This window comes from Myodes glareolus, chromosome 23, assembly GCF_982192425.1.
Source record: "Myodes glareolus chromosome 23, mMyoGla1.1, whole genome shotgun sequence".
Classification (NCBI taxonomy): domain Eukaryota; kingdom Metazoa; phylum Chordata; class Mammalia; order Rodentia; family Cricetidae; genus Myodes; species Myodes glareolus.
Genome location: NC_142048.1, coordinates 44,681,494 through 44,697,649, shown reverse-complemented (window position 1 = coordinate 44,697,649; position 16,156 = coordinate 44,681,494). Strand labels below are relative to the sequence as shown.

At 37.2% G+C, this 16,156-nt stretch overlaps 1 protein-coding gene across 10 annotated transcripts in view; it reads left to right on the top strand.

Annotated features, from left to right (window-relative positions):
- LOC125414285 (uncharacterized) overlaps nt 1–16,156 on the top strand; it is a 155,921-nt gene that overhangs the window by 71,742 nt on the left and 68,023 nt on the right. For all 10 annotated transcript variants that reach the window (XM_085680768.2, XM_087900803.1, XM_085680766.2 and 7 more), the window contains exons 32-39: nt 1,123–1,193; nt 2,053–2,134; nt 4,500–4,528; nt 4,621–4,693; nt 9,101–9,174; nt 9,690–9,777; nt 12,595–12,668; nt 14,615–14,708. In XM_085680768.2, coding sequence (XP_085536894.2) covers nt 1,123–1,193; nt 2,053–2,134; nt 4,500–4,528; nt 4,621–4,693; nt 9,101–9,174; nt 9,690–9,777; nt 12,595–12,668; nt 14,615–14,708 — 585 coding nt within the window. The remainder of the gene's footprint in view (nt 1–1,122; nt 1,194–2,052; nt 2,135–4,499; nt 4,529–4,620; nt 4,694–9,100; nt 9,175–9,689; nt 9,778–12,594; nt 12,669–14,614; nt 14,709–16,156) is intronic.

Genomic DNA, 16,156 nt, shown 5'->3' with positions numbered 1-16,156 from the left:
TAAAGTGAACAGGTGAAGATTTAGTGTTTTCCCCTTCCCTCAACTCCACAGATCCTCACCACCTCTCTACCTACCCAACTTTGTTCTCTCTTTTTCATATAAAAAACATTAAAAGAAAATCAAAATAAACAAATGAAGAAAATCAACAAGACAAAAAATCCTTCGAGATAAAAGTAAACCAAATAAGAACACACACCAAAAAATTATGGAGTTCATTTTGTGCTGACTCCTGGGCATGGGACTTTCCCTAGAGTGTGGTTGCCACTCTGGTGTCATGCCATTTGAATGACCGATTTCTCCTTTGTCAGAAGGTAGCAATTGCAAATAGCTTCTTGGTTAGGGGTGGGAATTTGTGTCCACTTTGTCTTTGTAGTTTTGGGATTTTGTCTGGTTTGAATCCGTGCAGGTCTATGGATGCTGTCAAAATCTCCATGAGCTCACCTGTGTTTCAGTCCTGCTGGACCTGGAAGATGCTTTCTCTTTGGAATCACCCATCTGCTCCAGCCTTATACTTTATCTACATCTGCTTGTGCTTAGATTCCTGAGTCCTGAGGGGTGGGGTTTGATAAAGACATCCCATTTAGGGCTGAGGGCTCCAACGTCTTTCACTCACTGTGCATTGTGTAGTTGTGGTTTTCTAGGTCAGTTCTCACCCACTACAAAAAGAAGCATTTCTAATGAGGGTTCAGTGAAGCACTGTTCTATGGTGATCTCATCATGTCATTTGAAATCATCTTATTGCATATTCCTTTATTAGAAAAGTACCAGTAGGTTTTCTATTAGACCCATGGCCTTCCAATCTCAGATTTTTGGACTCTTCAGTGAGGGTCCAAGAGTGGGCCTTAAGTTCAATCAGAAAGTGGTAGGTTACTCTCATAATATTTGTGTCTCTATTGCACCTGCATATCATGCAGGCAGGTCACTGTTGCTGCAGGGTTGTAGCTAATATTGTAGGTTGATATTGATAAAATATTTCTCCTCCAGTGATGTGACTAAATCAAAGTTCCTAAATTAGTAACTGAATGCCTATTTTGTATTATCACTAATTATTAGATTTTCTCTATATATTGTCTATCAAATTGTCTTTGTAGCTTATCTTAACTAACTATATGGATTTGTCAGAATCAGATGTACACTCGTTATCCGAGGAAGAACAAGAAAGGCCTGACGACAGTGCAGGGGAACATCTAAAGGTGCATACATGTTTAAATAGATGCTTGTTTTAAGATTTTCACTGACAGATGCTGAATTTGTGAATCATATGTAGTTACTTTTTGACTTCCATTGAGAATCAACAGACTGTGATTTAATATTTAATTTCAAACTATGTAACTAGGCAACACACTAGTTTTAGAATCAATAGTGGCATAAAAGAAACCTTATCCTTGGATTTGTTTGAATTAAAAGATCAGGTTTGGGTGGTTTTCAGTCCTTTAATGTCTTCACATGTTAAAGACAGTCAAATTTGGGTTCCATGAGTCAGAAATTAAAATTGAGCAGTGTGAGAGCTATTTCCCCCGGTTAATTCACGCTAAGGAATTATCTTAGTGACTCAAAATCGTATTACCTACTGTTAAGTATTTCACAACTTAAAGTTTCAGTGCATCATTTAGTTCCCTACTTATTGTCATCATCTCTGTTATCTGAGAGACACGTCATCCCCCTATTACCTCTAAGGAGAATAATAGCTATAGAATGTGACTTTCGGTGTTATCCTCCAAAGAATAAATTTCAATCAGGCAGCAGCTGACTGAATCGATTTCAGTTAGCAAACAGTCACATAAAATATTAATGAATATTCAATAGATAGTTGTAGGCATACGAGAATAACTCGGGTCTCCTGATTTAAATATACATTTTCCAGTGAAGTACATTTCCCTCCTTCTTTTATTCCTTAGTTTTCTTCCTTCTTTCTTTCCATCTTCATTAAATTGTGTTTCCATCCATGACTGTTTTATTTTCAATACAATTAATTTTAAAATAGAACTTGAAAATTGGGTAGGAAATCTTTATGCAACTTAATATTGACCCTAATTTAAAAATATGTTTAAGGACCCTCAACCCATGGGCACTGCACATTTATCCATGGCTGAAGATGAAAGCGGAGTCAATGTCGTAAGTGACCAGGAGAAAGGTAAGAACTCTATGTTATTAAAAATTTCATTCAGGAGGCTCAGGGAGATTTTTCTTAAAAGAATTTGTTACTCAAGCCTGACAAACCAAGACTGATTCCCAAGGACCCATGTACAGAGCCTAATGTGGTGGTGCATATCTGCAGCCAAATGGGAGGGAGGAGTAGGAGAATCAGCCAGTAGTGTCCAGCCAGCTAACCTCGAGCATGCTGTCCAGCTGAAAGAAAAAGAGAGGTCTTGGCTCAATGAGGTGGAAGGCTCAATGAGGAGAGACAACTGGGACCTCTGACCTCCACATGTGCTAACTGAACACACACACACACACACTTGAAAAAAATTTTAAATCTACCTGACAATGCTTAAGACAGAGGGAGTGAGATATTTTCCTACCCACCCCAACATAACCTATTACATATTTAAGTTATATTATTTTTAAATGGAGGGAGGTGGAGAAACACTCAGTTGGTAATGTTCTTCAATTTTAAGTAAGGATATGAGTTTGAACCCCTGGACTCACATAGAAATGCCAAGCCTGGTCACATGTGCTTATAGGAAAGCAGGATCAAGAGACTACCTGGAGCTCCCTCACCAGCCAGTCTACATTAATTGGTGAGCCCCAGGACAGGAGAGACTCTGCCTTAAAAGGAGTGGAGAGTACTCCTGAAGATGATGCTGAAAGTTTCAATTCAATTTCTTATACACTTATAGAAATATGAGCGCCATATCTCTCCAAGTCTGGAAAAACAGGTTAAATCAAGAGTCACACTCTCAATTGGAGATGAGTTACATCATTGAGTGTTTCTCAGTTGATGAATATTAAAAAATGAGAATTAGTAGTGGGGTTGAAATAGAAGTGAAGACATTCAAGAGCATAGGCAGAACATTAAGAAAAATCAGGTAGTTTTGTTTGAGTAGAGACTGCAAAAATAGTTATTTTAGAGGATGGAAGGATATTAGCCGTGTAGGAAGATGTATCTTAGTGGCAAAGATGCATGCGAAGTTCACCTTCAAACATCACTGTCTATGCTCCTTAGAATTACACCATGTAACTTTAAGCTTCACATAAAGGTTTCACAATGCGACTCCTGCTGAACACTATAGTCTCAGCTTTTTCCAGCTACTATTAGGTACCCTGATTCTACTAATTATGACTATCTTTAGACTGACATTTTTGCCATTTAATGCTTCTTTGCTATAGCATTTCATGCCCTGGATATTCCCTCCATCTTTCAGAATTTATTTCCCAGGAGTCAAGTCCAGACTTTCTCCTGAAGGACCATCCATCCCTGACACACTTGCTTATATGTTTTTAATTCTGGTGTCAGATCCCAAAGACTCAGGAAATAATTTTGAAACAAATTGATTACTCACACAATACAACAAGCCAATAAAATTTTGGAAAAAAAAGCACACCAGGATTGTACATTATATTGACTGTTGTATTGGTTGCTAGGGTAGTTGGTTAGTACATGCTAACTTTGTGAAAATTCAGTTTATTTTTATCTGAGAATCCTATTCTATTACTGTAAACTTCTTACGGATTTTATTGCATTTTAGATACTCAGACATTATGAGAAATATTTATTTTAAAATGTAGGGTATTTAAAAAAAAGCACTTTTAATCTCAGCATTGGGAAGCAGAGGTAGGTGGGTCTCTGTGAATTTGAGGCCAGTCTGGTCTACACGGTAAGTTCCAGTAAAGCCAGAGCTACACAAAGGGGGGGGGATTTGTATTGTAACCAGAATGGAAAAGGAAATTTAGCCTTCATGATAATCCATATCTACCAGCAAAGGAGAAATATTTATTACATCATTATTTTTAACATTAATATGGAAGTTAATCAAATTGGAAAGCTTTCTTTAACAAAACATTGACTTGTGTATTTCCCTAGATTTTATGACTGTGTTCTCCTTCCTGAATGAATAATGTGGAGAAAACAGATTCTTATTCTGAAAGTTCGACTGGCAATATCTCCAGTGTCACGCATGCTACTGTTCATTTTAACATCTGGGTTAGATAATAACTTTTCATGAAAGAGGTCACCTTTCCCTTCATCAGTTATGACTGAAACATTGGCATCAATACCAGAGTCTTTTCTATTTAGCTGTGTTTATTGAAATTGTAATCTCACTTTAAAAAGTTTCATTTCATTAAAGTTAAAAACCTCATTTTGTACTTGACTTTTAATTTATCTCCTAATAAGAGTATAACAGAGCAGGCAAAGTGAGGATAAATCAAACATTGAACTTAAAAGAAATAGTCCCAATGATACCTCTGGTGATTATTTTTCACACTGATTCTATATGAACTTTTGACTGACTTTGTTATGCTAACATGCAATTAATTGCAAGTGTCTGGTTTTCCAGATCTTCCTTCTGAATATCCTGAATTAAAGGTAAAAATGTTCTCATTTTGTTCTGTATCTTTAACTTCCTATTATATGACGTTTAGGCGAGCCATCAAACATCTTGTTTCAAACCCATGTAGGATGCCATGGAAAAACAAGACTTAGTGTTAATGGAAGACTCAACAATGAAGCAAGAAAAATTACTTACAGAAGGTACATTTATCAATAGCTATTTCCCTGAAACTAGTGCTTATGAATATTCAAAATGTCCAGTCTTTTATTCCCTATAATATACTTCTCTAATTTAATGGAAGGATTAAATATATGAAATGTGAATATCATTTCACCATCATTATCTAAAAATGAGTTATTTGCTGACTAAGACTTGGTTTTCCACATGAAGAGTTACCACTTGGGCACTTCGGTGCTTATGTATCAGCTCAGTTGCAATCCAGTTTTGGAATCCATATATTTCCTAGTGATAAGTTGAGCTTAGTTATTAGACACCAGGATGCACATCTTCTTGAGCATTTCCTCAAAGTCATCTGTGCATTCACATCCAGGTAACCGGGAGGCTGAGGCATGACCAGGAGTGCTGAGTATCCTATGAGTATCATGCATTATTTCACAGAGGTTATGACAGAATGTCCAAAACATGTGAAAACACACGGCCAAATGAATCTTAGCATGCAGAAGGGAGGTGGGCAGGAAGCCCTATCTTCCCCTATGAGAGAGGCGGTGTCCGTGTTCTGGAAAAGTGCAGACCCAGGTATACTGACCATACTCCCGTGGAGTGCCATATACCCAAGAATACATGGGCAGCACAGATTGGACTTGATTTTTTAAAAAAGAACACAAAGCGAGGTGTGTAGGGCTAGATCTGGAAGGAGCTATGGGTGAAGATGATGAGAGCCCAATGTATGAAATTCTCAAAGACAAAGTAAAAAAAAAAAAACTACTCTAGTAAAAATAGATAGTATTTTTTAATAGGTTGTGGAAATAGTCTATAGTTATTATCTATATAATTTGTGTTTTGATTAACGTACTCCTTAAGTCAGTGGCCCTAGTCAACCTTGATATTCAGTTTACAGCAGGAATTTACATATTGCAATGTAATAAAACATTGTCTTACTATTCCTAACTAAAAGAATAAGTTTCACATTTTTAGAACAGTTTCGGTTACATGCAAACACAGTTACTGACAACAGCAAATCCAAATTCACGTACTCATTGAATTGATATCTTTTGGATGGTTTTTCTTCTGATTTGACTGTAATTATAGTTTTTTCAACATAAACTGTTTTGGGGTAAGGCTTCACTTATGTACAATGGGCACGAAGTGAAACCTATTCATCATATAGTTTATTAATAATTTTTTTTACAAGAAACACACATTTATGAGAAATGTTAAATGAAAGTCACCAACACAGGGAGATAGGAGAAAGGGGAAAGTAAGCAGCAATGGTGTCACTTAATTCTCCCCGTGTTTCAAGAGAAAGCAGCTTTAATGTCGAGCTGCCCAGGGGTCCAACTTTATATTTACCCTCTTCCAATTATTTTTTTCTTAAATATTTTTTTCTGAGTTAGTATTGTTAAATGTTTTGAAATCTTTTCTTACATTCAGGATTTCATAAGTTTCCAGTTTTGCATTCTACTTGATAATTTGTCTCTATGTTTTTAATATGCCACTCAAAAATGTTGTCCTTCTCATATCTTAAGTTGATCTGTTTTGGTTTCAAAAGTGAGAAATGACCTTCCCTTCAACTGTTAGTGTTCAAGCATATTAACATTATACAGTAAAAATTTTTAAAAATATTTATTAGTATTATTCAATTGAAAATTTACATACCAATCCCATTCCCACTCTCTCCCCTCCTCCCTCTTACTTCACCTTCTTCTCTGCCCCACTCCCATTCATTCCTCAGCGAGGGTAAGGCTTCCTTCCTATGGAAGTCAACGAAGTCTAGCACATCGCTTTGATACATGACCAAGATCACTATAACTATGTTGAGCAAGGTATCCCTCCAAAGAGAATGGGCTCCAAAAAGCCAATTCAAGCAGTTGGGATAAATCCTGGCCTCACTGCCTGTGGCCCCACAGACTGTCCTAGCCATATAATTGACACCCACACCTAGTTTCATCCTATGCTGGTTATAAAATGGAAAATAGAAAACATCTTCAACAAATGGTGCTGGCATAACTGGATGTCAACCTGTAGAAGAATGCAAATAAATCCATGTCTATCCCCATGCACAAACTCAAGTCCAAATGGATTAAAGACCTTAACCTAAATCATCCATACTGAACCTCATAGACAAGAAAGTGGAAAATATCCTTGAATTCATAGGCACAGGAGACCACTTCCTAGTTATAACACCAATAGCACAAACACTGAGAATGACAGTTAATAAATGGGACCTTCTGGAACTCAGAAACTTTTGCAAGGCAAAGGACACAGTCAATAAGACAAAACAGTAGCCTACAGAATGGAAAAAATCTTCACCAACCCCACATCAGATAGACAACTGATGTCCAAAATATATAAAGAACTCAAGAAACTAGACGTCAAAATACCAAATAATCCAAAGGGGAAAAAAAGGAGTACAGATCTGAACAGAGAATTCTTAACAGAAGAATCACAAATGATACTTAAGGAACTGCTCAATATTTTTAGCCATCAGGAAAATGCAAATAAAAATGACTCTGAGATACCATCTTACACCAGTCAGAATGACCAAGATTAAAACCACCAATGACAGCTTATGTTGGAGAGGATGCGGAATAAGGAGAACACTACTCCATTTCTGGTGGGAGTGCAAATGTGTACAGCCATTCTGGAAATCTGTATGTTGGTTTCTCAGAAAATTGGGACTCAACTTACCTTAAGATCCAGCAATACCACTTTGGGCATATACCCAAAAGATGCTCAAGCATACTACAAGGGCATTTGCTCAACTATGTTCATAGCAGCATCAGTTGTAATAACCAGAACCTGGAAACAACATAGATGCCTCTTAACTGAAGAATGGATAAAGAAAATGGAGTACTACTCAGTGGTTAAAAAAATAATGACATTTTGAAATTTGCATGCAAATGGATGGAACTGGAAAAAAACATCCTGAGTGAGGTAACCCATACCCAGAAAGATGAACATTTTATGTACTCACTCATAAGTGGATATTAGATGCAAAGCAAAGGTTAACAAACCTATAGTCCACAGAGAAGCTAAATAACAAGAAGAACCCTAACAGAAACATACATGGATCCCCTGGGAAGGGTAAATAGACAAGAACTCATGAGAAAATTGGAAACATGGGCGTGGGGAAGAAAGGAGGGCAGAGGAAAGGAGGAGGGGAGAAAGAGAGAGGGGAGGAAGAGAACATGAGGAAACAGGAAGGTCGAGATGGGGGAAGGACAGAGAGGGAGAACAAAGAAAGAAGTATCTTGATTGAGGCAACCATTATGGGACTAGCAAGAAACCTGGCACTAGGGAAATTCTCAGGAATCTCCAAAAAATGTCCCCAGCCAAGATCCTAAGCAATAGTTGAGAAGGTGTCTGAACTGGCTTTGCCCTGCAGTCAGATTTATGACTACATTAATTGTCATCATAGAACCTTCATCCAGCAACTGATGGAAGCAGATGCAGAGATCCATAGCAAAGCACTGACCTGAGCTCCCAAAGTCCAGTCAAAGAGAGGGAGAAATGATAATATAAACAAAGGGATAAGGACCATGATGGAGACACACACTGAAACAGCTGACCTGACTTAGTGGGAGCTCACTGACTCAGAGCTATACAGTAAACCTTAATGACCTATTTCCTTTCAGCCCTCCCTTTCCAGCCTTTCACCATTTCTATGACTTTCTCATGCACTACTAATAAGATGATGTCTTCCTCATTCTTACCTATAATTTTAGACATATCTGCAAGCTGAAACTGGGTGATTCCATTAGAAAGCCTCACATGTTCTCATACCATTCTGGTCACTATACACTTACCCTCTTATTAATAGACAAATTAACAATTCTTGTGTAAGGATGCTGGTGCAATATTTGCTTACCCTTTACATTCCAGGGCCAGAAACCAGTCAAATTCAATGAATAATTTCAGAGAAAAACAAGTAAAATACTAATTTTGCAAACTCTTAAAAAATATCACTTCTATATTGAAAATAAAATATTTAGGCACAAACACTGCAGGAACGAGGGGTAACCGGGATAAAAATATGCCTAGAGGATCTTCAGTGTGTTACTTTTAGCAAGTCGAGAAGAATGATCTCTGTGAGAATATGAGTCACATTGACAATTCTGTTACTGAAGATGTGTTCATTTCTGTTTTTTTGGAATAACAAGTGCATAAGTCTTTGACACATATATAAAGGGACAAATGTTTTGACTCCCATTGTCTATATGCAATATCTATGAAGCTTTGATTATGACATTTATGGTCTGCATCAGAAACCATCTGGTTGAATATCAAGATTAGTTGAAAGTTTTGTTGCAAAATAAAAATCCAACATTTTATTGTTCACTTTTGAAATGTTTATATCTTTGATTTTGTAGCTGGTAGTATTTATTTCACCGCTTTCTTGGATGACTTTTCACATATGTGTTTGTCAGATGCCAAAACTGCACAGCTAAGGTCGGAGGAGGAACAGACAGGATGGTGTGGCAGTGGCAAGAAGCAGTGGAAGGTATTCAGCAATTTGAATTTTCACATTAAGATTCTTCTCACTGGTGAAGGGGGCTGTCCTACACTGCACAGTCCTAAATAGAAATGAGACAATCATCTAATATTTAATTTCAGTACCCTTCTCCCTCTTTAGTGCACAATATATGCTGATTTCAGAATCTATAGTAATCAAGTGCCTGGACCATATCCTTGAGATTATCTTGCATAATCTGTTCATCATTGCCCAAATTACAACTACTTGCAAAGTAAAAACATAAACCAATGGACTTGTAGGCTCAGTCATTGTATGAAGAAATAGAGATGTTACTTAGAAAGTATATAGAAGGATCTATCTATCTATCTATCTATCTATCTATCTATCTATCTATCATCGATATATCTACATATCTCTGTTTATTTTTCAGAACATGCATCTTTTATTTATAGCTATTTGCTTTTAAGAAAAGATATTGTGATATTCTTGGAGAGTAGTTAGGAAATCTCTGTGCAAGTACTTATTGATTCTAATTTTAACAGTCTTTTTTTGAGCAACTTCAACTGAAATGGAATGTTCGAGTGTCTGTAAATCCTAAAATACATGCGAAAAAGGCTGCTGAAGAGAAAGGTAAGAACTCTATAGTTGAGCCAGGCAATGATGGTGCATGCCTTTATTTCCAGCACTCAGGAGGCAGAACAGGCTGATCTCTGTGAGTTCAAGGCCAGCCTGGTCTACAAAGCAAGTTTCAGGACAGGCTCCAAAGCTATAGAGAAACACCGTCTTGAAACTCCCTTCCCCAAAATATATATGACTTTATAGTCATAGCAAGGAATGTCTGTTAAAACATGAAGATGGAGCTGCTCTCTTCACCAAAGACAACTGCCCAGTCAATATTCATGAACTAAAAACTAGACTTTCATGACAGAAATCTGTATATTTAAGCTTCTGACAAAGTTACATCATTGAAAGTGTTCCTGAGAGAGCTGATATATATATGATCAGAAATACTAATGTCTTTAAATACTATGTGAAATGTTGAGAAACAGAATAGTGTTTAAAAAGATTAAAGTAAAAAAAAGTAAAAAAGAGATTAAAGTAGACAAAGTTACAGGGATTAAATGAAAGGAGTCATATATACACCGGTGTGTATAGGGGAGAGTGTGCGAATAGATTCTTTACAAACTGAAGGGTGGCTGTATTAGAAATATAGGGGGAATTATTATAAGGGAGAGAATATAAGAGCCTGAAATTAGAAGACACCATGTATCCTGCCTACCTCATTAATGGGAGGACATTGGGCTGTAGTATTTGGTCTTATTTATCTAGGTTTTCTTTGTCATAGATAAACAGTTACGTCCAGTTAAACATGTAAACACGTTAATGTCTTGTAATGTTACTCCTCCATCAATAATCCCTACCTCTCTTTCTCATGTCTTATACACTCTTATGCTTTTTCTGTCTCTACTTTCAATAACTTAGAGTTTATGAGTCACCTCAGACAATACCTGTGTATGATTATCACTGACATATTACTCTACATTCTCCAAATCCTAGAGCATACACCAGCCTAGTAAAACCCCAAGAAATGATTATTAGTAAAATAAATATGATACTAACTATACAAAATATGATTTAATATTGCCACAAGTAGGACAAGAGTAAAAGAGTTTACAATCCAAAGAAATAATTGTCAAGTTCAATGAAAATTAAATGTTTGAAAAATGGAAAAACTTCTAAGGCAGTTAAAATGAAACCATACATGCTGACCTGGAGAATAAGAACTATTATCCAGGAAGAATTCTGATACTGTGAAGTTTTTTTAAAAAAATTTATTGACCTATACATTTTTCTCTGCTCCCCTTCCTTTTTATCCCCCACTTCTACCCTCTCCCATGGTCCCCATGCTCCCAATTTACTCAGGAGATCTTGGCTTTTTCTAATCCCATGTAGATTAGATCCATGAATGTCTCTCTTAGGGTTCTCATTATTGTCTAGGTTCTCTGGGATTGTGAATTATAGGCTGCTTTTCCTTGCTTTGTGTCTAAAAGTCACTTATGAGTGAGTACATATGATGTTTGCCTTTCTGGGTCTGGGTTCCTTCACTCAGTATGATGCTTTCTAGCTTCATCCATTTGCCTGAAAATTTCAAGATATCATTATTTTTTTTTTGCTGTGCAGTACTCCATTGTTTAAATGTACCATATTTTCTTTATCCATTCTTCAGTCGAGGGGCATTTAGGTTGTTTCCAGGTTCTGGCTATGGTAAACAATGCTGCTATGAACATAGTTGAACACATGTCCTTGTGGTATGATTGAGCATCCTTTGGGTATATACCCAAAAGTGATATTGCTGGGTCTTGAGGAAGGTCGTTTCCTAATTTTCTGAAAACTTGCCATACTGACATCCAAAGGGGCTGTATCAGTTTGCACTCCCACCAACAATACAGGAGTGAAATTTTATAAGAAGGAAGAGGCTACTCAAAAAGTAGAGCAAAGCATTTCAGACAGGAAGGAGATAAGAAGTGTAAGACGTAATTTAGTTAAGAAAATGTCTAGAAGCTGGGCAGTGGTGGTACATGCCTTTAATCCCAGCACTTGGGAGGCAGAGGCAGGTGAATCTCTGTGAGTTCGAGGCCAGCCTGGTCTACAAGAGCTAGTTCCAAGACAGGTTCCAAAGCTACAGAATAAACCCTTTCTCAAAAAAAAGAAGAAAATAAATGCCTAAGAAATATTCCTATTCCTTTCTCCAGGTAGAGAATAGTGTGCAGGGTGGTGGTAGTGATTCCATGTGCTAACTGTCTCAGGGTTTTTAATTATTGTCAAGAGACACCATGACCACAGCGACTCTTCTAAAGAAAACAGTTTTAGAGGTTCAGTCCATTATCTTCATGACAGGGGACATGGCAGTGTATAGGCAGATATAGTGCTGGAGGAATAGCAGAGACTACTACAGCTTGCAGGCAACAAGAAGTTGACTGATTGTCACACTGAAAGAAACTTGAGCAAATGAGACCTGAAAGCCTCCCCACACAGTGACACACTTCCTCCAACAAGGTCACACCTCATAATAGTACCACTCCCCCTTTGGGGGTTATTTTCTTTCAAAGCACCACACCAACCAATTCTGTTTCCAAAGTCAGGCTAGTTTGGGTCTACTGGAATCACTTGTGCATGTATCTTCTGCATGTGCAGTTAACTGTAACACGGTGCCTCTGCAATATGTGTCTATTTGGAGTATGACTCTCTAGATAATCGTATTCATTTCTCAAGCCAGTAGATACCTAGTTGAATGTTAAGGTGACTCTAACACTTTAATTGTTAACTTGAAAACCCAACTCTTCTTCATTTACTTTTTCAACATTTGTGTCACCAGTTAAGTTGATGATGATGATGGTTGTGATATTGTTTTACTGTCTGATTTTAACTATACTATGTATCTCTCAGGAGTCACAACAGTACAGCTGAGACGGAAGAAAGAACAAACAGGAAGGTTTGGCAGTGACAAGAAGCAGCGGAAGGTACTTAGAAGTTTACGTTTTCCTTTAAGATTCTTCTTATTGGTGAATGTTTAACTAAGTCAGTTACAAGTCACACTGTCCTAGAGAATAATGAAATCATGTCTAATATCTAAGTTTAGAACCTTTTGTCTATGTTGCCATGAATAACATGCATAACATTTTCAGAATCTATAGCTGCTAACTCCTCCTCAGCCTCCAAAGATAATTAGGATTTCTTCCACAACCTTTTCTTATTGCTGGACTTCCATTCCTATAACATCTGACCTACAGAGGAAGACCAGATTTGAACTGGTGATCAAGCAGTTTAAAGTTTGAACAGTGGAGTTATGTTCCTTTTTGAACCCGACTAGTGCTATGATGATCATTCCCAACGACTGGAAATTCCTCTGATTTCCTACTAACCAACAGCATAGTAGCATAGCAGAGGGTAAAAGGTTTATTTTTCTTTGGACTCTTGCTGCCTTTGCTATCTCAGGAGTGTGAGTGGACAGGTATGTACATTGGACTCCACTAGCATTAAATAGAATGCCATGCTCTAGAATAGGCCCTCTAGTGTTATGCTCCATGTAATTACTTTTAAAGTTACCATTAATTCAATGATGGACATCAGCAAATATAATGCAGTATTACAAACTGACTTTGCTTGCTGTTAAATCGAGATGACATTCAGATGTAAGGATGAGACAAGGAATCATGGGAAAGCTGGTGCACACCTATGACTGTAGTGCTTAAGAAGCTGAAACAAGAGGATCATCTCAAAGATTAAAATTAAATTGGTGTGAAGAATGGAGATAGAGCTATAGCCAGCCTGTCACCCTGTCAAACACCCTCTGATACTTAGAAAAGTATGAATGTGTTATATACGACAAAAATATTTAAGAAAAAAAGTATAGTCCTCACACAGAAGATCAAATTGGAGGTCATCAGCAATGTCACAGTAATGAAATGTTTCTTAGGTACCTTGCCCATGACCACAAGCAGAGGGATAGGGGCCAGGGGGCAGCGCAGTTTGGTTATGACTCTGTGGAGGCAGATAATGTGTTCTATACTCTATACCTCTCTGCTTTGGCATAACACTGTACACACTTAGAATGATTTCTTCTGTAGTTATTTAGAGGTGGTTTGGGACATCTCAATATTGTTCTGTCACTACCAAAGCCAGTTCTCTAAATGGTCACCCGTGTGGTGTTTAAACAACTTTGCTAGGCATTAACATGTTCATATGATTTGGCTACATTTGCTCAAAATGCCTATATTATGCAATAAGTTTTTAAAGTTCTTACACATCATTTCTTTTTAATGCTTTATATACTTTTAATAGTTCTCTTTTAATAGGAAACTCTGATATGAAATATCTAATATTTTCAAGCTCTTATTTAATTGTAAGGCAAAGAAGAATTTCCAACTTGACCTGGTCTCTCTGAGAAGCCAGGTTTTTCTTAATTAAAAGTGTATTCAATGTGCTTAGTACTTTAATTCCAAGAGGATCAAGTATAAGAGTGTTCCGTTTATTCTCGACAGCTTACTTTATAAAAACTCACTTCCTTTGACATTTCTTCCTTTGACAGAAAATGTTTCTGTCTATGTAAATGTCAATGTCCCATCCTGTCACAGCAATAGAGGAAGATTTGTTTAAAAGCCAGGTGGTCATGTGATGACCACATGTGTTAGTCAAGTATTCTGAAGAAGCTCACTTCTTATTTAAACACACACAGCTCAGTCTCTTCTGTCTGTGATGGTATCTCCTTTGGATGTCTATGACCAGTTATCATATGAAGGAAATGCCAATGCGATGTAGAGAGCATATGTTAGGATTTCATTACATATGGTTTTCTACAATGCATCCTTTATTTATGTCTAGTTGCTTTTGATATGAAGTCACGCCGTATCTTGGGAAGGCTTTAGGCAACCTCCATGCAATTCCTTACCGATGTTCGTTTTATCAGCCCATCTTTAAGCGACTTCAGTCCAAGTGGTGTGCTCAAATGTCTATGGATCCTGAAGAAAGCAGAGAAAACTCAGGAGCTGCTGAAGAGAAAGGTGGGAATTCTGTTAATAAAAAGTCATTTGAAACAATGCCTATTAAAACAGGAAGATGGAGACCTTCTTTGCTTATACTTGGAGACTCTAATTATGCTAACTTGGAGGAAATAGTACATGATATTGATCTTTATTTCCTAAGTTTCTAAAGGAGGTTACATTGCAAGTGTTGGCGAGGGAGCTAAAGCAGGATTAAAATCATCAGAGTTTTTGTTAAAAATGATAAATTTGAGGAAATGGAAGAATGTTTAGGAAGAGAAAATAAAGATTGAAGGAGAAGTGATTAACAAGCAGTAAATAAAGGGAAGCAAGGTCACGGTCCATAACTGAAAGCATCTTTACAAAATGAAAGCCAGTTGTATTATAAATATAGGAAAAACATAAGACAGAAGCATTAAAGAGTCTAATCTAAGAGACTAAGAGTAGAATCAAATCGCCAGGCCTCCTACACTCCTTACTACTGGTGAGCATTAGGGTGAAAATATCTGGTCTTGTGGAGCTAGGTTTTCTTCACAATAGATAGAAATAAACAGCAATGATCAGTTGTACATGTAGACATTGTTGTTAAGGATAGTGTGGCTCCTTTCATTCAATACTTCTCTGCCTCTCTTACCCTGCCTTCCCCATTCCTCCTTTGCTTCCTTCCTCAACTTCGAGTTTCAGAAGGCTCTATGTATGACCATCACTGACATGTTTGTTTATATCCAATGCATTCCAGAGCATGAACCTAGGAAAAACTCAAGAAACAATTTTTGGTGTATTCTATACTTTGAATGCTTAATTTTCTATTTTCTTATCCTAAGCTCTTTTCTCTGTATTTAGATAATTTGTGGTTTTCAGAGATAGTCTCCTGTTCATTACAAAGGGGAAGCTTCTTAGGTGAGGGGTGAAAGCTGCATTTGCTACTGTGTATAAGGATAAGTATTTAAAATTCATCTGGAAATTATGCTGGGAAAGTGCAGTGGTGGCGGGGGATTTTTCTCTAAGATCCATGACTTCCTAGTCTCCGGCAGCCTACTCTTTCTGTCTGATATTTCCAGACCCATTTTCCTATGAAAAACAAAGTTCTTTCCCTGCCTTAGTCCATTGTTTTACATGCAGCTGCTTTTGTTTCTGCCAAACCCAACAATATATTTATTAAAGATTTCTGTGTTAAATTTCTCCCTCATAACGAGGCACTGAGATGCAGCAAAGCCTATTATAGATGTGCCCCAACGGTAACAGCTTGGACAGAACCTGGTGATTTATCCTTTGATTCTCTGTTGGGAATCTGTGAATCTCAAGTTGTTAGCTCCATTTGTTAGTATGTCAGTGTTGGGAGAACGTGGGTGGGAGAATTTTATGTTCTTATAAACCAGTAAATACATCATGTAAAAAGTACCAAAACAAAACATTTAAATTACAAAATTGGATTGCCTTAGATTTTTTATGCTTTCCCCTTAGTGTGT